The sequence below is a fragment of the Malus sylvestris genome, chromosome 2 (assembly GCF_916048215.2).
Source record: "Malus sylvestris chromosome 2, drMalSylv7.2, whole genome shotgun sequence".
NCBI lineage: Eukaryota > Viridiplantae > Streptophyta > Magnoliopsida > Rosales > Rosaceae > Malus > Malus sylvestris.
The window spans coordinates 11,257,117-11,279,626 of NC_062261.1; the positions used below are offsets into that span (position 1 = coordinate 11,257,117).

The 22,510-nt window shown below is 36.5% G+C and overlaps 3 protein-coding genes, 1 long non-coding RNA gene and 1 other non-coding gene across 7 annotated transcripts; 2 read left to right on the forward strand and 3 right to left on the reverse strand.

The window, feature by feature from the left end:
- Nucleotides 1-1,060: 1,060 nt before the first annotated feature.
- LOC126586026 (uncharacterized) lies at nucleotides 1,061-5,131 on the reverse strand. The gene is made up of 3 exons (XR_007610721.1): nucleotides 5,022-5,131; nucleotides 4,126-4,773; nucleotides 1,061-3,841 (listed from the first exon to the last, which is right to left on the reverse strand). It is a non-coding gene; the product is annotated as an uncharacterized LOC126586026 (long non-coding RNA).
- A 102-nt stretch (nucleotides 5,132-5,233) lies between these two features.
- On the forward strand, nucleotides 5,234-5,305 carry TRNAE-UUC (transfer RNA glutamic acid (anticodon UUC)). Its single transcript has one exon. It is a non-coding gene; the product is annotated as a tRNA-Glu (tRNA).
- Nucleotides 5,306-5,705: 400 nt separating this feature from the next.
- Nucleotides 5,706-11,615, reverse strand: LOC126614102 (ATP-dependent DNA helicase DDM1-like). Its single transcript, XM_050281750.1, has 16 exons — nucleotides 11,450-11,615; nucleotides 11,172-11,236; nucleotides 10,481-10,693; nucleotides 10,304-10,402; nucleotides 9,587-9,933; nucleotides 9,295-9,484; nucleotides 9,022-9,197; nucleotides 8,431-8,500; nucleotides 8,156-8,345; nucleotides 7,695-7,790; nucleotides 7,511-7,605; nucleotides 7,318-7,437; nucleotides 6,792-6,911; nucleotides 6,595-6,693; nucleotides 6,397-6,504; nucleotides 5,706-6,198 (listed from the first exon to the last, which is right to left on the reverse strand). Exons 2-16 carry the CDS (start codon nucleotides 11,226-11,228, stop codon nucleotides 5,956-5,958), a joined length of 2,223 nt encoding a protein of 740 aa, XP_050137707.1. The 5' UTR covers nucleotides 11,229-11,236; nucleotides 11,450-11,615; the 3' UTR covers nucleotides 5,706-5,955.
- Nucleotides 11,616-16,130: 4,515 nt separating this feature from the next.
- LOC126587887 (uncharacterized) lies at nucleotides 16,131-17,746 on the forward strand. 2 transcript variants are annotated; one of them, XM_050252978.1, is made up of 4 exons: nucleotides 16,131-16,257; nucleotides 16,370-16,443; nucleotides 16,742-16,813; nucleotides 16,999-17,746. In XM_050252978.1, the coding sequence occupies exons 2-4, from the start codon at nucleotides 16,378-16,380 to the stop codon at nucleotides 17,269-17,271; spliced, it is 411 nt and encodes a 136-aa protein (XP_050108935.1). In that variant the 5' UTR covers nucleotides 16,131-16,257; nucleotides 16,370-16,377; the 3' UTR covers nucleotides 17,272-17,746. The 2 variants fall into 2 exon arrangements, with proteins under 2 accessions (XP_050108935.1, XP_050108946.1); XM_050252989.1 differs by having other exon boundaries at nucleotides 16,745-16,813.
- Nucleotides 17,747-17,858: 112 nt separating this feature from the next.
- LOC126587871 (sulfite exporter TauE/SafE family protein 3-like) lies at nucleotides 17,859-21,261 on the reverse strand. Of its 2 annotated transcripts, none has more exons than XM_050252966.1 (12): nucleotides 20,868-21,261; nucleotides 20,592-20,751; nucleotides 20,266-20,466; nucleotides 20,033-20,097; nucleotides 19,741-19,780; nucleotides 19,544-19,605; nucleotides 19,332-19,418; nucleotides 19,130-19,180; nucleotides 18,768-18,989; nucleotides 18,434-18,527; nucleotides 18,211-18,351; nucleotides 17,859-18,119 (listed from the first exon to the last, which is right to left on the reverse strand). In XM_050252966.1, the coding sequence occupies exons 1-12, from the start codon at nucleotides 21,087-21,089 to the stop codon at nucleotides 18,037-18,039; spliced, it is 1,428 nt and encodes a 475-aa protein (XP_050108923.1). In that variant the 5' UTR covers nucleotides 21,090-21,261; the 3' UTR covers nucleotides 17,859-18,036. The 2 variants fall into 2 exon arrangements, with proteins under 2 accessions (XP_050108923.1, XP_050108916.1); XM_050252959.1 differs by having other exon boundaries at nucleotides 19,544-19,611.
- Between the last annotated feature and the right edge of the window lie 1,249 nt (nucleotides 21,262-22,510).

The following is a 22,510-nucleotide window of genomic DNA, read 5'->3' on the forward strand; positions in this document are numbered from 1 at the left end:
TGTGTGCATATATCGTACACAACTAACTTGACATTTGAAGTGTAATGACTGTGTGTGAATATTCCTAAACCCTAAAATTCCTATTGTGTTGAAAGTTTATAATATATGGAACATAGACGACCATGCTTAGCCAACCAGGCAGAAGAGAAGGTTAATAATTCATCCACGAAGTCTGGTCCATACTCCTTTCTTACAATGCTTGTAAATGACGTCAACATTCCTTTGTGTACAATCTTTGTAAATGCGTGACTATATTATCGGAGAGTAGTTGATTAGTATCACACAAGTACCATTTCAGATTACATTTTCATCACTACTTGTACTTTTGGATGGACTTTACTTGCTATTTTGTTGATCCAATTTTATGCATCATCATAAGGACTAAAATGAAAAATTTCTCAAATTACAAGGACCAACAATGTAAATTTACCTATTAATATTATGCTCATAGCTTTGTTAATTTTCTGTGCAATTTAAATGTGGTTGGAAATTTTTACGTCCAAAAAAAAAAAAAGAACAAAATGATGTTTGCTTTACTAGTCTTTTTTCCTACCATTGCTTGATCAATCATATAAATAGGGCTCTCTGCGTTGCAGGACCACATTTGAGATAACAATTTTGAATTTGCATGGCTGACCATTTGCTCTTGCTTCACTAATGATTGCCATTATGTCTTTCTCGTTTTAACATGCAGCATCATCCATTCCACTTGTTGTATTATACGAAACACTAACTACGCTTGTTAGAGCATCTTCACGAGGAGAAAAACTTGTACTGAGTTTCCGACCACATTATTGGTAGGACATCTCTTATTGAAACTCTAGACGATGTAAGATTTGTCCTGATCAGACTATCTCAAACGAGGCAAACTAGAACCATATTGAATTAGGTTAAAAACAAGGGAAAGTTTGCTTCAAGGGTTTTGAAAAGGTAAGGTTGCCTTTTGGAATTTCTACTATATTGAACATGATCCTAACAAACATGGGAAAATCTTGACCCAAGTTTTTATCTTATGTAAAGACAGGAACATTTTCCTACATCTTATAAACATGGGAAAATCTTGAGTTGGAATTTTATCATTTACAATGAATTGTATAGAAATTTCTCTCTTCTCAAAGTTTGAAGAGATCCCAAGTTCAAATCCATCCGCTCGACCAAAGAACAAAAAGAAAAGAAACAATGTTACCATAATCAATACATAATACTAAGAGCCCACTTCTATTGGGGTCTGGCTACAATACTACGTCTCACTCAATAGTACGGTTTACAATTCATATGCAAGACTTAAACTATTGATTTTCGGACCACTAAGTAGTATGTACCATATAAGAAAAAATAGGAAAAACAAAAAGATAAAGATTGAAGGATCCAAAGTGTTCCAATGATTTCGTTTTCTAAGCACTGACAGAACAAAAGTTGCAGAAACAGGGTTCTGGAAATGTATTGGAGAAGAACCAAAGTTCATATAGATGTGCCACACGGGGGGAGGCTTTAAGCAACAGATAATCAAGGCAACATAGGCCTACCTCTGCAAAGCAAAACATAGTGCCAAAAAAGTCAAAAAAGTTAAAAAGGAGATTACATGGACTCATCGGATTGAATAAATCTAACAGAAACAAGAAGCAAAATCAAACATGAGCATCGAGGGAGAAAATCGGTGTGTGGTTATCAATTCTGTGAATTAAAAATTTGTAAAACCATCAATAAAAGCAACTCAGAACATCAACATTCCAGCACAAAAGAAAGAAAAGAAGGGGTGAACTTTCCCTTTCTGCTAAGCAGCAACACATGGTCCCCTCAATACTTTGATGGTCAGGATTCATGCACATAGATAAAGTGAATGAATGAATGCATCAACACATTAGCACCATAATTTTTTAATTTATCATGCATAATCATTATTTAATACAACAATTAATCAAAGGGTTTTCTATGATGGCATTCTTAGGCCAGTATAAGCTAAAGATACAACAAAGATGTATATTAATTTAGACTTAGTGGGAAGAGAATCATTAATTGGCCGAAAATTTCGGCCTTTGGTGAAATTTAACCGAGTATTTGCACTTTCTTATCAGCTAAATACGTGGTTAGGCTAATAATCTCATGACAACTAGACCTAATAGTATTAGAGCATTAGACTAAAGAGTGCAGGTGTTTTATAAAATAGCGTTATCTTGTTCTGGATGAATCATCTATCATAATCCATAACCTGAATTTTGCATTGTTTGTGTTTCCTCTGAAACATACAAAATCCACATCATTCGTTTGGTCTTTAACATACAGCAGATGACTCATGTTTTGGTCTAAGTTGAGCTAAACCCCTGCAAAAAGTCCAGGTGCCTAGAAAGGGAAATTTCAATGGACTCTATGAACTAATTGAACACTACTGTAACAGACGGATCATCACAAATGGTTCGAAGTTTTTAGCAGTGACGGTTTCTAGGGTTTTCTATATTTGAATACAACTAAAATGTTCCAATCGATTAGAAGAAATGCAGACGAAGAACATACTTTAGTGGAAAAACAGTGTTTGATATGACTAATATGTTCCATAAAGTTTCTTGCCACTACTTCCACCTCTTTCCCACCCAGAATACACCATTTCGGGTCATATAATAAAAATCTTCTCCTTTTTTTGGTTAAGTGGGCAACCTCATCATCATCCTTACCTTTGGGTTTTAGGGTTAGGGTAATTGAAGACTCCAAATGGCACCAACTGCTAAAAGCAAACAGGCTATATACGTATAATCTCGTTCGAGAATTAGAATGACATAATCGAATAGAGCTTCATGGAACAATCTATTCTATCCAAGGGCACACTAAAGCAATAAATGATATGAACTTCAACTGTGACAACAAGAAACAAAAGCAGTATTCAACAACAATAAGTTGTTGCACAGTTCTTACTCATCATCTTCTGAGATAAAAGAAATCCTGCATAACTTTGGCATGCTTGGGGCCATTTACTTATTACTTTAAAGCAATTATGTCTTTTGTACGCCACTGACAGCACTCGGTTTTCGTTCTATTTCTTCCTTTTCTTCTTCCCTAGTTCATCATACTAGACCTTGGGCCACGTTTGAAGGAAAAAGAACAATGCAGTCCTGTAGGTGGGGGACCAAGAAAACTCATGGGCGAAGGCACTTGCCATCGCACCAAGTGCGACCTCTTTGCAAGCAAAATTAGATGCAAGCAAAATTAGATACAAGCAAAAAATGCGTTCGCGTAGGGGTTACATTAAAAGAAAAACTCATATTAGAAATCAATAGAGCATCAATTCAGAAGTTGAGTTAATTGGATGCAATTACAGAGATAACATAAAACTGACATTATCCTATGATGTGCAGATCTCGGTACAACAGTGCAATCTATGTCTTTTCTGGTGTTAAAGAATTCAGATATGTAATTTAAATTAACAATTCAAAATGATAAACAAACTAAAATTTTGACATATTAGAAGAAATATAAATCAGACTTTCTGTTTTTTTATGTTTTTTCTTTTTCTTTCTAGTCTGTGTCTTCACAAAGGCAACGCAAAACAGCCTAAAATAGTTCTAAAGCTGCACCTGTTATGATAATTGAATATTATTCCCCGAGAAACAAAGTTATAATAAAAGGCTAAACATGGATTTGATAAATCATAGTACGAATGCAGGCAACATCTAAAGTTGTTACCGATTTACTTTCTAAATAAGGCACCTTTCGAAAAGTAATTAATTTATGTTACCAAATTCAACTTTTCTCCTCATGCTAATAACCCAAGGTAGAACTGTAGAATTAGTGGAGCACCTTGATCTTCTTACTTCAGGGATACGGAAGTTATGCAGATTAACATGCTGAGCTGCATGCGGGAAAATACAGACATAAACGTCTCATCCCACAATAATATCTGACAACAAAAAAACTCATGCGGTATCATGAAACAATGTATCATTCAATATGTACGAGTTGTAAGGCTTGATACAAAACGTAATCATTTATTCCAGAAAGAGTAATCCAAGAGCTTGTAGACCAAGACCATCACTTAAGGCTTCAGTAACATCAACTAATATCCCAATGGATCAAATGTGAGCAATGAGTCTTTTAAGCACAAATTAAATGGGCTGCTAATACATGTTCACATACACAACGTTAACAAAATTCTTGTTTCCCTTATCGTGGCCACAGCCTGCCGATGTTACAAGGAGAGATGCCAAAGCATAAAACTACATAACTACTCAAGATTTTTCCTGAAAGAGTACAGGGAAAACTAAGGCCGAAAAGATAGCCACCGCAGCATCAGTCCTGCATCATATTGATATAATTTTGAGACGTTTAACGCACCAAAGGCACCGGAGAAACGATAAAATTTTGAACCATGCAGATAAAACAACAAAAGGTACTCATGAAATACATTAGGTAGGAAAAAGGGAGGGGGAGGGGGGGGGGGGGGGAATATAACCGGATAAATCTACGACTTTATTAACTAATTGTTACTGCTCAAACATTGTGGAAACAGTGGAGTTGTAAACTGGAAACCAAATTATGCGTGCCAGTTCCATGATTCCATGACCCTCACACACCAAATAAAGACAAGGTAGTGCAACTCAAAAAAGGCAACCTCAAAATCCCATGATTCCACCAGGCATTATCTCGAAAGACATGGATCATTTCCAAGTCATTGTCAACTCTTTATCTCCCTTTTTAAACAGCAACAAATACGCATGGTGGTGGTCGACCCCTTTCAGTGTTGGGCCAAAGCTTTTTCTCCAGCAATTGCATTTGGTAAAACACCTGAGTATTCCACCAAGACAAAGATAATGGCAACTAAACAACGTTTTCAAGTTTCAGGAACATGGGATTCTCAGAAACCTAAACACCCAACTAAAAATCCACCAAATTTTAAACCCCGAACATGTTTCAGCATATAACAAGCCAACCAGTAATTAACCAGTTTCAGATTGTGCAAAAAAAAAATGTAATCTTTTCTTCTGAGAAATTAAATAAATAGAAGAGGTGGGGATAATAGTATAGAGAGGTACCAAGAGGTTTGTACTGGATCTGCTGCTCTCCGAGTTACTCAACGAGTTAGACCGGTTCTGGACTGTTGTTCGATTTTCCCGGTTCAGGGATGAGAGGATTTATGTTAAATTTTATTATTTAAAAAAAATGAAAATTGAGAAAAAAGTTCAGTTGCCGGGAGGGTTAGCTTATGCATTTATTATGTAAAACAGTTCAGTCATTAACACAATTATCCATTGTCGTCCAGCGGTTAGGATATCTGGCTTTCACCCAGGAGACCCGGGTTCGATTCCCGGCAATGGAACTTTTTTGCCAAATATTTTTCATTGATAAAAAAAACGTTTAAGATTTGAAGTATGGGGAATTGAAATTAACAAACATGGGATTTTCCAACGGGATCCTCTTCGGATGTTTTTAGTAAGGATTCATCTCTTCATCGTACATCGTACAATCAATTTTTGGTAAATACTGTTTGTGTTCAATAACCATACGACTCGAAATTCTCACAAAAAAGAACCAGATTCTAGAATTTTAGCCAATTTTCCTTGATATATTTTGATTTATAGCATTGCATATTCATCTTTTGAGTAAAGCGACGGCGTTAATGGATCGAACAGTTGACTACGAGCGAACAATATTACACATTCATTTATTAACAAAACAAAATCAAAGAAAAATAACATTCATTCGAGTTAAACTCCTAATAACATGAAATAAGCTGTCTTTTTCATTAAAATTACACTTCAACAAGTGTCTTGGAACGTAACTCGGATATTCCAATGCAACGATAGAGCTCGATTCGAGCATATACAAAATGATCGAGCCCTTCCATTTCGGTTCATCGGGGGTTAGCTTTTCGATACACATTACCCTTAACTCAAAAACATTCAAAGTCATCGGACTTCAATAAACCGACTAACCCTACCAAGTTCAACATCCGAATGCTGTTAAAATTTAACTAGTGAGGGTGGAGAGCATGCCTCCACCTGCAGTAGGTAGCACCACCTCCCAACCCGGGCCTTTGAGGGGAAGCACATCGGCAACACCATTGGCCTTCTCTTCTTCATGATCAGCAGGACTGCCCATTAGATCACTGCGATCCAACACCCTCTCCAAATCTTCGTCACTGATAACCGTCTGTATCATCTTGTCTTCAGCAGATTCTTCCTCTCGGAGCAATGCTATAAGATCCTCTTCCTGAACCAAATTTAGCACAACACCAAAATTAGCGAGATCCTGATTAACCTGACTGATTTCAGCTCGGACCATTGAAGACTTACGAAATTATGATTGAGATAAAAAGAAAGAGCTTGGATAATTCATGCATCAACAGCATCAGACTCCGTACATTGATTTTCTAATTCAGTTCAGCATAACAAACAAAGGACAACTAACCTCCAGGAAATCAGTACTACTCTTCGCTTTATCTTGATGGAACTGCCCTTTCCCAATCACCACATGTTCAAGCTTCAACTTGCTAAAAGCTCTTTTCAGAATCCGACCCTGTTAATCAACATTTTCTCCGAAATTTTTTACAATGACAATAAAATATACCCAGTTACATATAAAAAGCTGCAAGCAACACCAGCTTACCTCGACAGATTGTGCTGTTGCCAACCTGTAAACATGAACAGGCTTCGTTTGACCAATTCTGTGACATCTATCCATGGCTTGCAAATCCATTTGAGGGTTCTGGTATGCACATGCAATATATGAAATGAAATCAATCATTCATGGATCTTTAATTGCAGCAGAAGAATCGAAGAAAGAATTAAACAGAGAGAGTATACCCAATCACTGTCGTACAGTATACAAGTATCAGCTGCAGTAAGGTTGATACCCAGTCCACCAGCTCTGGTGCTTAGAAGAAAGATTCTATAATTGCTGTCCATGTCATTGAACGCTGCAATCTGCTTTCAGGAATAGAATAGTTATAATTAAACTATAGCTGTTCAAAAGTAAGCGCTGAACCCAAAAGGAGGGGAAAACCAAATTTGAGTATGTAAACAAGTTGGGCAATGAGAAAATAAACTCCCAAATCTATGTACCGTGAGAACACTAATCTATGGCACGAACTTAAGGTTTTAGCTGCCAAGAAATATATTCTGATGGCATAACCACATTTATTTTGGCAGTTATGCTTTGATTGAACCATTATGTTACATTGCAGAAGTCTGAGAAAACAAGGGTTGCTACATTGTGGAAAAATAAGTCTAGTTTTAATGTGGCCAAAGAAAGAGATCACATACATCAACTACTAAACTTCGAAAATTTCAAACGAAAAATTAAGAGTTCTGATTCAAACCAACCACAGACCTGATTTCTCCGATCTTCAAGCCTCACACTGCCGTCAATTCTACAAACTTCTAATCCTTTCTCACTAAAATAGTAGTCCATAATATCCAAAATCTTAGTCCACTGAGAGAAGATAAGAACCTGAATACAAATTCAAGATATTAGCAACCCAGTAACAAACAAAAACAAATCCAAAAATAATTGGTAGGCATACCTTGTGTTTGCGGGCAAACAGGTACTTTAACAGCCGGTCCAGCAAACTAAATTTTCCACACTGTTCAACAATCTGTTCAACAGGCGGGTAGAAATCTGTCAAGACAAAAAAAATAAAAAATGCATAAGCATTGGTATAGCACCTATTTGATATGATAACACTGAATCAATTCAAGGCAAAGTACATGAGCCATCAAATGCAGACTCCAAAAGGTCAGGATGATTGCAGTTCTTCCGAAGTTGGACCATCAGATTGTTAAGCTTTCCTTTCATACCGCGAACTGCAAGTTTAAGAATTGTTAAATAACACAGATTGCAGCATAATATGATACAGTAAAAGACACCAAGCCAATCATCACATTTCAACACCATGCCAAAGTATACATAGTATACCTTCATCCAATATCCTGATTAAGGTTAAGAACCATAAAACAGGCCCATTACAAAATGTGTAACCACAGTGAAAAAAAGAAAGATTCAAATAGCTAGTCTATCATAAATCCTAAAACCATGGCAAAAATACAAGCCCCACCAATAATCCACCTCCTTAACTGCCTTAGTTAATTAAAGTCATTAAAGTAAGACCCCAGATTTCTCACAAGGAATTTAGTGTCCAAAAGTTTCACAGCAAAGACAGATATCATACCATGGTCTCCCCTCTCAACTAAATAATTCTCCAATGTCTTATTGATCAGAAGATCTTGAAAATGTTTTTGATGCTCTGTCATGCATGCATATAATATGATTTCCTTTTTCCTAGGAAGCATGTGCTCAACATCAGACTTCATTCTTCGAAGAAGAAAAGGACGCAAGATGGCATGGAGTTTTGCAACCATCTGCAGACAATGGAACACCAATTAAACATCACCCAATTCAAATTTGTGCAAGATTTTAAGCCACAATATTTGCAAGAACACATACTTGAGCCCTTCTCTTCTCTTCCAATTCTTCCTTCATTGCCTCATTACTGCACTTTCCTGCCAAATCAAACCTGACAACATGATTGAAGTTAAGCTAATTGATGGGGTCAAGTAATATTAGAACCATTATCTGTCGTAATTTTTTCATCCAACAAACTAACACAATCTAGCCGCACAGTAAATTCACAAGTTTTCCACAAAAATTACTCACCTAACATATCATGGATCTTTTTTATTTATACGACAATATATTTACACTAGATTTGAACCTAAGACCTCTCACTTACAAGTGGAGAAATACAACTACACCGTACTAAGTGGCACTGGCAAAATATACCAACATATAGCATGGTTCTTAAACAGCTAACCTTCATCACAGGATTTCTAAAATCTAATATTTAAGTAGGCTTGAAGCTCATTTCCTCTAGTTATACATATGCAATGGAACTTTAGTTGCATCATGCAGATTCTGAGGGGCAGAAAGTTGTCAACCAGACTACTTGTGGAGATGTCCACCTCACTAGACGAACAAGTTGCAAGCTAACAACCATCAAACAGAAGAAACAATAATTAATCAGAAAACCATATTTACCATGACTCAAATTCTTCATGGGATGAGAATATATCAGGCAAAATGAAGTTTAATAATGACCAAAGCTCTGCCAAATTATTCTGTAGAGGTGTCCCGGTCAACAGAATCTTATTGTCTACACGTAAATGTTTCAATTCCCGCAGCAGCATGCACTTTGAGTTCTTCAATCTGTGACCCTTTAATAAACAGATGCATAAAAGTTCAACATTCATGCTATATAGTTATATCGTTTGAAAGGGAAACTGTATCTGTAGGACTTGTTAGATTACTTACTTCATCAACCACCAGATATTTCCAACTGTAATGTCTTAAACATCTTCTTGCATCAGCCATTGCAATTTCATACGAAGTAACAATTATAGGGAACTTAGGGCCAATTTTACTAGGCATGTGCTTCCTTCGTATCTCATCCCTTTGTTTCTTGTCACCATGGTAGACAATAGCATTTATTGAAGGTGTGAACCTATTTGGGGTAAAAAGAAGTCAAATGAAGAATTAAAGTTGGAAAATCATAGGATGAAACAAAATTCAGATCAGTTAAACAAAAAGTATATAAACAATTTACCTTGAAATTTCATTTACCCAATTCGCAAGAGTAGAAAGAGGAGCAATCACTAAGTAGGGCCCATCCATTCCATTCCCTTTTAGATGAGCAAGAAAACCAATGGTTTGGATAGTTTTTCCAAGTCCCATTTGATCTGCAAGGATCCCATTCAGACCATTTTGCCATAATGAGATCAACCACTTTACACCTTTGATTTGATAAGACTTCAATTTTCCACCAGTCAGCAGAGGCACAAGTTCCTTTTGTTCTTTTTCAATTCTTTGTTCTTCAGTGAGGTTCTCATCTTCAATTTTCACACCCTCTTTAGATCTTGTAAGCATAGCTTCAACTGCCTTCTTTGCCTTCCTCTGGGAAGTGATAATGTACAGGTAAAGATGTCAAGATACAAAATACATAATGAAGATACAAGGAACTTAATGAGCATACCGAAATATCAAATAAAGATGTGCTTTTTCAGAAGGGATGGAAAAGTAAAACTTATAAGAATAAGACTTTCCCAAGATTTCTCAAGATTTATTACATGGCAAATAGAGAAGAATCCACTTGGTACAGGAGGCAAGAGCAAGCAGACTACTAAAAACCTCAATGTTAATCAATATAATATCAACCTAATCTGATTTTACACCTATATAGGAATCCATGTATAACTATGACCAACCAAACCAAACTCAGAAATATCTCATTTAAGAAAAGTAAAGGAAGCATAGAATTTCTTACATTATCAAAATTGGCAGCTGCCTTTCTTTTCCTACCACGACCTTTCTTTTCCTCAACATTCTTTTCCTCAACAGTTTCACTCGGTTGATTGGCTCCAACCTAGTAAAACATTTCATTTTAGAACTTGATCAGTAAAAATAAGGAATTCACCATTCAAGAAAGTGTAAGAGACTGTACAAGTGTGATGTTATCCATTTTCTCAAGCAAAAACTGCGAGTACAGCTGAGTTTGCGTAAGGAGCTCATCCAACTTGTTATACTGAGTGTCATTAAGGTGGGGCAACTGCTCTGGTGCCTTTCCCATTTCTGACTCCTCTTCCTTAACCCGCTCTTCAAGCAATTTCTCCTCCACCTCAGTCAGCTTGACGTCGATCTTTGTCTCACATGCATCCTTAAACATGATTAAAATGCAACAACATTATTCAATCAACAACAAAAATATGGGTCAAGAAACTAGAAATGTAACATCACGAGAAAATTAAGACAAATTTAGACCAATTTATCAACTCCAACGAAAACCACACAACGGCACAATAAACCTATCTACTTAGTCGCCCAGAAGTCTGCCAACACTATGAAACACAATAATTCACAGAAACAATAGATTGAGCATGTCTGTGCAAACATCGATTTCACAGCAAACGAAAACTTAAAATTTCATTGAGTATTAACTCAGACTTAGTTCGAAAGATATGAAAGATAGAGACACAAACACAAGCATGCATAATTTTTCTTCAGGAAAAAAAATCCTTTTTTCGAGCAATTCATGTCTTTCTACGAGCATTTTCCTCCAAATTCCACCAAATTACAAATCCCCAAACAGAAAAACTGTACAAACAAACGCCATTCCAGAATAAATGAAAGCAAACCTCGTCCTCGAGTACTGAAGTCGGAGAATCTGCCGGCGGATCGTTCTTCGTCGCCATTTCAAAATCTACAAGCGAAGAACAAACACTAAGTACATAAAAACCGAATAAAAAACCCTAATGACAAATAAATTTGTAGGATATCAGGAAAACACAAACCCTAGGATTCAAATTCCAGAAATAGCTGTGGAAATGAAGTTTTCACCCAAATCAAAATAAAAATTTGGAAAAATTAACAAAAAAATGAAATAAAAAATGAAATGTAGGAAATAGAACCGTACGGCGGTAGGGTTTCTTCTCAGTGCGAGGCGCGGAGAGACAGAGGGCTCCAGAGGCAGAGGCCGGAAGCGGAGAGAGCAAAAGGAGGGAAGGCGAAGAAGCGCTTGAGATATTTAGTGAGAGAGAGTGAGGAGGGTAGTGGAGGAGCAGCGAGGTAATAAAGTTAGTACAGCACCAAATCCATTTTTTATTTATTTTTTGAAGTGATGGGTGTGACTGGGCGGGAAAATGGGGTTTCGAATTTGCCCTTGGATTAGTAGTTAATTACTCTGACGCATTTCGTGGTGGTGTTAGAAGATTTGCCTTTTTTGGTTAGTCTTTCAGCGTTGGTGAACAGGGTTTAATTAGTCTTTTCAGTGGTATTAAAGTGGGTTTGTGGGTTCCCAAATTGGGGAACATGCGCGTTTTGTCTGCCCTACTTTTCAGATCTTAACGTTATGAGAAAATGATATATCACGTATTTTTATATAAATTGTGAGAAATTTTATATTTTATATTTTAAATTATTAATTTTTCGACATACATATCATATTATTATATAGTGATACGTAATATATCACTCTATGTTTCGATCACACACAAAATCTCTCATTGTTAAGGTCACTCTTTGGATTTTTTAGGTGTATCCACTCTTTTTAATTTAGTTTTCTTTTTGCTAAATAACTTTTGAATTTTTTAGGTGTATTCCATGGACCATCCTCTTTTTTTATCACTTAATACTAGAGTCTAATAGAATTTTTTTTTCACTTGTAAGTAAGAGGCTTCATATTTGATTTTCGCTAAAGGTAAATTCGAATCACGTTATTATGGCTAACATATACTGTAACTTAGTTCACTCCCTCACCCTCTTTGTAGATAATATCATATGTATTAGAAAAAGATAATACTTGAGTTCTGATCACTAAATCTTTATAATTTTTCGTATTTAATATAACATTTTTATCGTTTAAAAGATGATGAAAATACTATTTAACCTTATTAACAAAATGTAAAGAAAAACAACCAAAATAAAAGTTATATGCAATATAGTAAATCACACACAAAACAATTTTGTTATTTTTTTTTTCTCCCTTACATCCAGGTAATCCTCATTTTTCCTCCCACTGCTCTCTCTCTCCTCTCCTTAACTTCTAACCAAAACAAATCACTACTCTCTCTCTCCCTCTATATATATATATATGTATGTATTTATATTTCTTTCACTCACTGAGTATGTGGCCATTGCTAATGGCATTTATGTGTTTATTTTGGACTAGAATACCACTGTATGTATTTATATTTCTTTTACTCACTGAGTATGTGGCCTTTGCTAATGGCATTTATGTGTTTATTTTGGACTAGAATACCAACTTGCATAAGGCTTAGAGTGTCTCTAAATGAGATGTCAAAAATTCCACGTGGACCCATTTGACAAAAAAATTGATGATTTTCTAGTTCTAAAGGAGATATCAAAATCCTACATGGATTGACATTCTCCACTTTGCTGTCAAATTTGAAGACAGAGTCAATTTTTTGTTCACTTATTAATTATTTTATTATTAAATCTTGACCTACTTGATTTTATAAATAACCAAAATGCATTTTAACTTAAGATCTTAGTTAGAATAAAAACTTTACAAAATATTATTGGCGTATTATATTAACACCCCACAAATTGTTGAATAAACCTCACATACTTAATACACCCCACATTTGCTTTTTCACTTAAAAATTATCTTAATACACACCACATCCTTTTCCATAATACCCCCACACCTCACATTCTCAATATACACCTTATAGTTTGTACATACACCCCACATCTTTTATCAGAGAAAAACAAAGCCCAAAAATCAACAAAACCCTAGCAGCAAAAAAACTGATGAACAGATGCAAAAATCAAGTGTTGCACCAGCTACTAAGCCTCTTGTTTCAATTTCTTGGCCTGTTCCGCGCAAGATTAATCGCGACAAGAACCATGGAAAAACTAATCCCGGGATTTACTCAAATTATTCGAGACCAAGAACACGTCCTCCATCCTATAACTGAGCTTAAATTCTTTATGTAGTAACATCTTTTTTCCTTCTTCATATATAAATATGAAGATATCTTATAACTTTCATAAGAATATACATAAAGAAAGCGCTTAAAGTATCATTGGAGTATATGATCTATATATCTCCAAGAACTACTTTGTATTATTGTGCATCTAAATAGTACTCGGATCCAATTGAACATATTAATTTTTCCTTGTGATCCCTCTTACCTCATGTGAAGCTTCCGAAACATCGATTTTGTGTTCCATTCGTCAAAATCAATTTTTCTCAATTAACATGTTTGTAGTTTCATTGATTAGGGTTTTGTTCAACAATGGAGAGTGGGAGGGTTTTGATAGTTGATAAAATAAATAATACGCTAAAAGTGATTTGGGATGTATTTAGAGATTTTTATTTTATTTTTTTAAAACCTAATAAGGTCAAAATTGTCATTGCATAATGAGGTAAATAAGTAATTTAATATTAAATTTTAATATGGGATGCTAATAAAAAAAGTCATATTATTTTGCCACATCAACTACAAAAATAAAATTTGACAGCTCTACTGAAAATGATCTTAGCTTTATGCGCTTAGGATTTATTTTGTAACTTGAATAAAATTATAATACGATATGGCTAGTATTTAAAAGAAAAGTTAAACATATACTTTCTTCTCGAATCTGTTAAAATCAATAATCAAGCACCCACTAAAAATTTAAAACACATGCAAAACATTTTCAATGAAAAAAGAAAAGATTGGCATCCGGCATGCGGCATGCGGACTTCGATATGGACAAGGATTGTCTGCCTTTCAATTTTTCGTGTTTTTTCGTGCCTTCCTGTTTGGTGTGGTCACGGTTAAACCACGTCAACATTTTATATTGTTTTTTATAGAGATAATAAGACAAAAATGAATAGTAATATAAAATGTTGACATGACTTAAACGTGACCACACAAATAGGAGGGCATGAGAGGGCACGAGAAGTGAGAGGGCAGACAATCATTGTCCTTTCGATATATGGGATTGTACAAAAATAAGTGAAACGGGTCAATTATTGGGTGAGTCAGGAGGATTTTCGTCGGATTCTCTTTGTGAGTATCTTAGGGATTCTTTAATCATATTCGTTCATCGTATATCATGCGGTGATAAATTATTGTAAATTTTTTTATTTAAAATTAAACATAAACAGTACTTGACAAAAATTGACCTCACGATGTATGACAAACAGATGTGATTGGAGAATCTTCAGGATTCTCTCTCTTGGGTGAGTAGATCAAAGAAGATGGAATATACATCTAACCTCACACAGTAACAGGCCCTTGCATTATATCTCCACCCATCCAAGTAGCTAGTCCCACTTTGTTTTTGCATAATGCCATATGCAGAAGATCAGACAAAATTGTTTTATGTGATCTTACGTTGCATGTTGCTTAATCGTTTGCCTTATTAAAAAAGTTGAAACTTATGACCTCAATATTCCAACATATTTTTTTCACACTAAAGTTATAAATTTTCATGTTTAGTCACACACTATATTTGGTTCTTGTAAATTTATAAATTATGAATTTTGTCCAAATACATTAAGATTAAGTACATACTTGCATAAAATGGACGAGGGAGTCAAATTTTCATAAAGAAAATGCTAGAGATATCATATTTTGTATATCACGTGATGTGAAGGTTAACTGTTGAATTTTTTTAATGATTTAAAGAATGAATGCAAGCATCAACTGCCACATCATGTAATCTACAAAATATGATTCAAGATGTCAACAAATAGATGTTTGTTTTATAAAGTTTTAGAAGATGGACCAACGATCCAATAATAATTACATGGTACTACCCCAACTTAGAACAACATGTATGAGGGTTTAACACAAAATGTCTCAGTCCAATTAGTAGTAGAATCCATCCATTAGGGTGCGTTTGGTACGCAGACGGGACGGAACGGGACGGGACGGGACGGGACGGAACGGGACGGGACGGGACGGGACGGGACGGAACGGGACGGGACGGGACGGAACGGGACGGGACGGGACGGAACGAAGGTGTAATTTTTGAAAAATACATGGGGTATATTTGTCTTAAAATGGTAAAACAGTGTGTTCCACAGACGTGGAACAAACCCGTTCCAGGGGGGAAGGTGGGACGCAAAAACACCAAAAATCTGTCCCGTGGAACAGCCCGTTCCACCCATTTTTGGCGTACCAAACGCGGGACGGAACGCCTCGTTCCGTTCCGTCCCGTCCCGTCCCACGTACCAAACGCACCCTTAAAGGCCTAATTGGAATGCTAGTCCAGTCCTCATGGATAGAGGTACTCACCTCATAGCCGTTCATAAATCCAGCCACCTCTTTTATACATATATATGTTTTTAATTTGACGAACTTATTTTAATTTTTTTATTGAGGCGGAAGTAGTCTTTTATCACAATGATGGAAATGTGTCGAACCTTTGTATGACGGCGTGAGGTTAAATCCCATCATTAGTTAATCTAACATCTAATTTAATAAAATTTATGACAAAAAAGAAGATTTTAAAAGACTTGTAGCCACTTTAATCATTAGCATTCGTTAAACTTAAAACGAAGGTAAATCCATGGCGCCAAAGTAAATATTCAAACCCCATTTCCCGCCAAGTATTTATTTATTTTTTTGGGATTGTAGTCTTTATATAATTCCACCATGTCGATTCTCACTCCTTCGCTGTAAGTCACCGAAACCTTTGCTTTTCTTCACTCTTCCGCCGCCGTTTCTCGATCACTCCGGTTCGCTCTGAGATAAAACCCGTAAGGTTCGAGTTCGAAATTCCCACATTTTATGCCTTTTAATTCAATTTTTTGTTAGTTTCTTTTGTCTAGTTTGTAATTTTTGTTTTGTAATTAATGTTTGTTCCTCGCTTGTAGACTTTGCAATGGCGACGAAGAATGACGATGCCTCCTCCTCAGCAGACTCTCCGGATCCGGTTCTTGAGGACGAGGTTTGCTTTCACTTCTGTGTTCTGTCTAATCTAACGGCGTTTGTTTCTGCTTCGTTTCTCCGTCGCTCAGTTTTGGTTCGTAGGATAGTATCAATGTGGAAGAATTTGGGTGAACATGTGAAATTTCTGAGTTTTTGTTTCGCCGTTAGACATTGATATTTTGATGCGCACCGCGTGCTCGATCTATTGTTTCAGCGAAGATGTGATGTCATAGATTTGTGGTTTATGTTGGATTCGATAAATTGTCTGAATTGTTTCAATCTAATAGCGGTGATGTTTTACATTTCGAACTTTCTAGCAGCACAGAGGAATTGTTGACGAAAAGAGAGTTTGCGATATGAAAAGAAAAGCTTCCGTAAACTACTATGATGTAAGAGATTTCGTGCTTCCCTTACTTGCTTAAACTTTATATCTTATTCAATCGGGTTGGGTTTGTAGATCGTAGTTATAAATGGATATGCTTGTATCGTTGTAAAGTTAGATTAAATTGGTATCGTTGTGATTATTATTATGGAGGTTTTTAGTGGTCTGATTGCTCTTATCTCTTGTGCTAAGTGGCCTATTGAGAAAAAGGGTTCCAAGGCGGTAAAGAAGAAACGAAGCACTTCCAACAATGAATGTGCAAAATTTTCGCAACTAATGGTTCTCCAAGGCGTAATGCAGCTCGAGATGACCAACAGGAGATATGAGGCTAACAGGTTAAGAGATGAGATTGACACGTTAAGATTTGAGGTTGAATTGTTGAGAGCTGAGGTTGACACGTTAAGAGATGAGGCAACTCTAAGAGAAACGAGTACAAGACAAGCAACCGGTAAACTATGTCCATAGTTACAAACCATGTGTTCCCTAATCCAAAAGTTTTTGAGGCAGGAAAAGAGGAACGTTATGATGAGAAGAACGCGTGAGAGGAAAGACGGAACTAGCAACATGGATTGTTTCAATGAGCAGGTGATCATTGATTAGGTTGTATCAATAGACCTGCCCTTTTATTTTCAACCTACTTTTAAGTGCTAATGGTTCTAAATCACTGTAATGAACTGTGTAAGTTGTAGACTGTTATGGTACTTTTCCGATGTAGGGTTTTGGCCATTCATATTCATGTTTTGTATTGAGCCACACAACCCCAAGCGATATCATCTGTAACCTATGTACTCCGGCATCATAACAGAAAATGTCACGAAGAAAAAATCACGTGTTGCAGCTGTTTTTTTTTGGTATTAGTTGCAACCACTGCTGCATTTACTGGTCAGCAATCATGTAGTGTGAAAGCTAATTGCAGTCCTTGGGAGATTATCCATCGTCATCTACATTCTAGCCTTGACAATTTTCCGGCTGGGTTGGGTGCGGGACATTTGTGGCTGTTTGATTTTACTTACAATCTCCAAGATTCAGTCACGACTTGTAATGCGCAAATATTACAAACTGATCGGAACAATTGATTGTTTAAAAGTCCAGTACACGAATAACACGCAACCTTTGCCGGAAAATTAATGGAAAAATATACAAACATATATGAAAAGTAGATTGAAGTGTGGATGTAGTTATCTTGGGTTGAGAAACTCCACGGCAATAATCGTATTGCACAACATATCCTTAAGATGGGACACAGAAATTTTCAAATCCCATGTACTCTCGATTCTCCATCTTCTCAACCATGTTTGCTATGCCCACCCCGCCTGAAATATACATCAAGACAAAGTTACGCGTTGTTGAGAGGATGTGCTATAGGGCAGTATTAATAAGTATACGCGTGTTATAATTCGTTACCTAAGCTGATTGCGCTGACAAAGATTGTCAAAGCTAGAATGAAGATGATGATGGATGCTCTGCCAAGGACTGCAATGATCTTTCTCACTACATGCTGACCAGTAAATGCAGCAATTGTTGCAACCACCACGAAATAAGCAGCTGCAGCACAGACACAGAGTAAACGTGAAACAATTAGTTTTGTTTTCCGGGTTTATCTGGAGTTAGATTATTGCTTGCTTACCATAGGGGACTGGGAAACGGTTGAGAAGGTAGTACTGTACAACTGACATGGAGGATGAGAATAGCATTGCAAAGGTGGATGTAGCACTTGCTACCTGCAAATGAAAACGATATAAAAATTCATCTGTCTGGTTTCATTTTTCTGCTTATTTCAGTTGCAGCAGATAATTTCAGTTCGCGACATTTTCTGTTATGATACCCGATTATGTAGGTTACAGATGAAATGCAGCTCAACACAAGCAGTGGATGTGAATGACCAAAATCCCATATTGAAGAAGTAAGACAACAATCTACGAGTTATAAGTACGTGGTTCCCTACTTGCATTGAACTATACCTGAGGAGGAATTCCCAATTCAAGAAAAAGGGGTCCCAAGATGAAACCGCCTCCCAAGCCAAGTAGTCCACCGACCATACCAGCTACAATTCCACAGCTGCAGTAGAGAAAAATCTGATGCAACTTCCAGTTTGTGATTTCCTTTCCTTTTGATGCAATCACTCTGGTGCCTTTGCGTAAGCATATGGCTTCGAAGAGCGTTACAGAAAGTGCAATTGGTACCTATGTATGCAATGATAAAACTATTATGTTTGTGCTAGCCGATCATTATTGGGGAAAATATGAGTATTAAAGTTCATATTTCATGTTTCTCGAGTTCTTAGGAGAATTCTCATACTTACTACTCGAGTTTTTATCGTTACCTGCAATGAGTTCATGATCCAGAACGTGGTGGAGCAAGTTTCGGTATATGTCTGCATAAAGATTCAGAAGGTTTCATTCAGTAACAAAAGTAAAAAACCATTGTGCTTTCGGAATGAAGGCAGAGGAATTAAAAATATGAAACTTGTAGCTGAAGAAATCCAAGGTCTACTAGCTATTGACTAGATTGGTAGTAAAACTAACCTTAACAATCTGGACAATAAGAAAAGCCACCCAGACATACATGAGCAACGATAACTCTTTCCAGTAAATGTTTCGCGTTATTGGTACCTGGATAGAATTGTTCATAAATTCAACACAACAGAAACTTACAAAACTTGAAAAATTGCAGATAACCAAGAATCCAAGAGTACTGCGCAAGAGGTCTAATGATATGATTGGGAGTGGGGACTCACCTCCTCATCTTGTGATGAAGCTGGACCGCTAGGTAGCGGCTTGTAGTCTTCCCCAGAACCCTCTGCAACTAAGGAGGTTAGTTAGACCATTGTTCTCAAACATCTACAGACATATAGATATTGAATAAGTGTTTACTATTATTAATTTTCTTTTGAGTCCTCATTTGGATGTTTGGATGAGACGAATGAGCACTCACCATCCTGTTTGGTCTCCGACTCTAACATATTTTCCGCTTCCTGAAAGTCAGTAAAACATCAGATTCCTCGTTAGTAGGTTGGAAAGAACACTCATTGATAGCTCTAGAAATAGCTAAGTGGAAAGGGAAGTGATTTTCGTACACCCTTTTTCTCCTTCTCCGCCTCTCTTTATTTCTGTCCCTTGATGACCTTTGATTTATTCAATACACAAAGACCAAGAAAACTGGGAAGGTGCTAAAAGGGAGAAAAGGGTTATGTGCGGAAATCATTTCCCGTGAATACATATCTTACCTTCTTCATCATTGTTTCCTTCTTCCATGTTTCCACGCCTTTCATCAAAGCTTTTGCTGCTGTACCTGCCACAACTCGGAAGAATATCTATTAAGACTTTTGGGAATGCATAGATATATCAAAAAACTTTGGTCTGCTTTTCTTTTCGCAGAGTTCGGATTCCATTTGATCAAATAACTATTCAAAAGAAAACAAAACTGATAGAAATTCGTGTTTGGAATGTTACTACAGACCTAAGAAGAGGATGATAAGTAGAACTGTGACCATCCAATCAGCAAACACGACGTTGAAGGCAACTCCGATGCTGATCCCTAGCATGAGCATGGGCTGAAAGAGCAACGCCAGATCATAATCTATGAGGGGCATGTCCAATGTTGGGTGCCTAAGCCTCAAATTGAAGTATACTGTTGATCCTGCAGCTCCCATAATCATACCTGTATCACCAAAAGAATGCCAAACAGTTGATTAATTTCGATCTAAATTTAATCCCAAACAGTAAATTCCAGATTAAAACTTTAGACTAACAAGTTAAAGGAAAGATTGAGAGGTGATTACTGACACTTGGAAATCGCGGTGGAAGACTTGGGGTCGAAGCCAACAATCAAGGCGAGCATCGGAACAAAAATTCCTCCACCACCAACACCGCCAACACTACCCAATGCAGCACCAAAGAATCCAACTACCGAACCTACTACAATTTTCCAACCAAACTTCATCTCCTGCTCAACCAAAATATACACATACATGTCAAAAATTCAAAAAGTACCACAATAGCTGAAAACCATATCTGTCTTGCTGTATCTTTCGGTGTGTAAAGAGAGATTGAACAACTCACAGGCCAAACAGGCTGATAAGAAGAGCCTCCAGCCTGCCATAGAAAATTAATGACTCTAGCAAAAATTGCTTCTTGCTCAACAAAAATTTTCGGCTTGATGATCTCATCTTTCAGAGGCCTTTCTGCACTGGCAACTTCAGTGAATACTGCCCATGCTATTGCTAATGCTGCTGCTCCTGCTGACATTTTTACTGCCCCCTGAGTGAACATGTTTCGAGCCATTCGGGTATAAGAAAGATGAAAATTTGATAACAAGGCAAGGAAGTTATGAATCTCAGAAGCTATTTTCTGTATGTATATTTCTCCGGTTGAATTTATTTTTTCAACTCCTCTTAATTTCTTGTGTTTTTCAAGTGCAGTGTAGGGGTGGAGGAAAACATGAAGAATGCCTGCTCCCTACATTTATAACTCTTCTCTCTATTTATTTGCATGTCCTATTTACGCTCCCATTTGGGACCCACAAATCATACATACATACATATATGCATGCATACAAACATACATAATATATATATATATATATATATATATATATATATGAGAATTTGATTTGAGTGTATCAGCACACTGTTACATGGTGTTACTAATTCACGTGTTATAATATAACTGGACTAAAAAGTTGACATGAAATAGTTAAAAGTAAGGTATTATTAAATAAATTCACATGTTATAATATGAGTTGATTGATAATATCACGTACTGTTGTTTTTGGATTCTCAATCATTCCAACTTGAAATTGATGAAAGTGAAAGCAGAGTGGAGAAAACACCAAATGCACTCTCTAAACTTTGGTAAAAAACTTTCACATCTCTTGTGTCTTGAATTATTTTATCAAGGATTCAAGAAAATAATAAAATGACAATAATCCCTTCATTTCCTTTCGTAAGTGAGAATTACTAGTTCTTGGTAAATTTAGTGAACCGGTCCCAAATTCTAAATCCCGTGTTTTCTTGTCCACAATCCATCATCTTTTTTATTTGAAGATTCGTAGAAGTTAAGTAACAGGATATGATAATGACAAGTGGGTTCATCTCTCGTTTATGGGACTACAATGATCGACCAACTGACGTGACACGTAACAAGAATTCTTTATTTTACTAACTATAAATAAATGAGGTTCCGGTTATGTTCTCCCTGGTTTGAATTTAAAAAAGTTGGGACTAATAAGAAATGTAAATAAATGACATCACAAATAAAAGCATAATCATTGTTACTTGTTTTCTAATCAAGTTGCTCTGTCGAAATTTTTGTTACTTTTACCACAAAACAAGAATATCGGCTTCCGAGAAATTTCCGAGAAGCGGCTTCCGAGTAATTTCCGAGAAGCGGTTTCTTTGAAGCAGCTGCGGCTGCACGAACAAGCGTTAGGCGAGGCGGTGGTGCTCTGGTGTCTAGTCTGTCTATATGAAGCTTCATCGCTGCTTCATGGCTTTTGGCTGCTTCTTTGCTCTTTATAATCACCCCACTACCACTTCCAAACAAAGAAAATAACGTTTAACCCTACCTTCCAAATGAGAACGAAAACTAATCACGCGATGGATTAAAATGCATATTAGTGCGTGAGTATTTTGGAAGCCAACCTGAAGGAGAGAGGGACTTCTACGGCACGAGCACTATCCACTAATCACAATCTCATGAAAAAA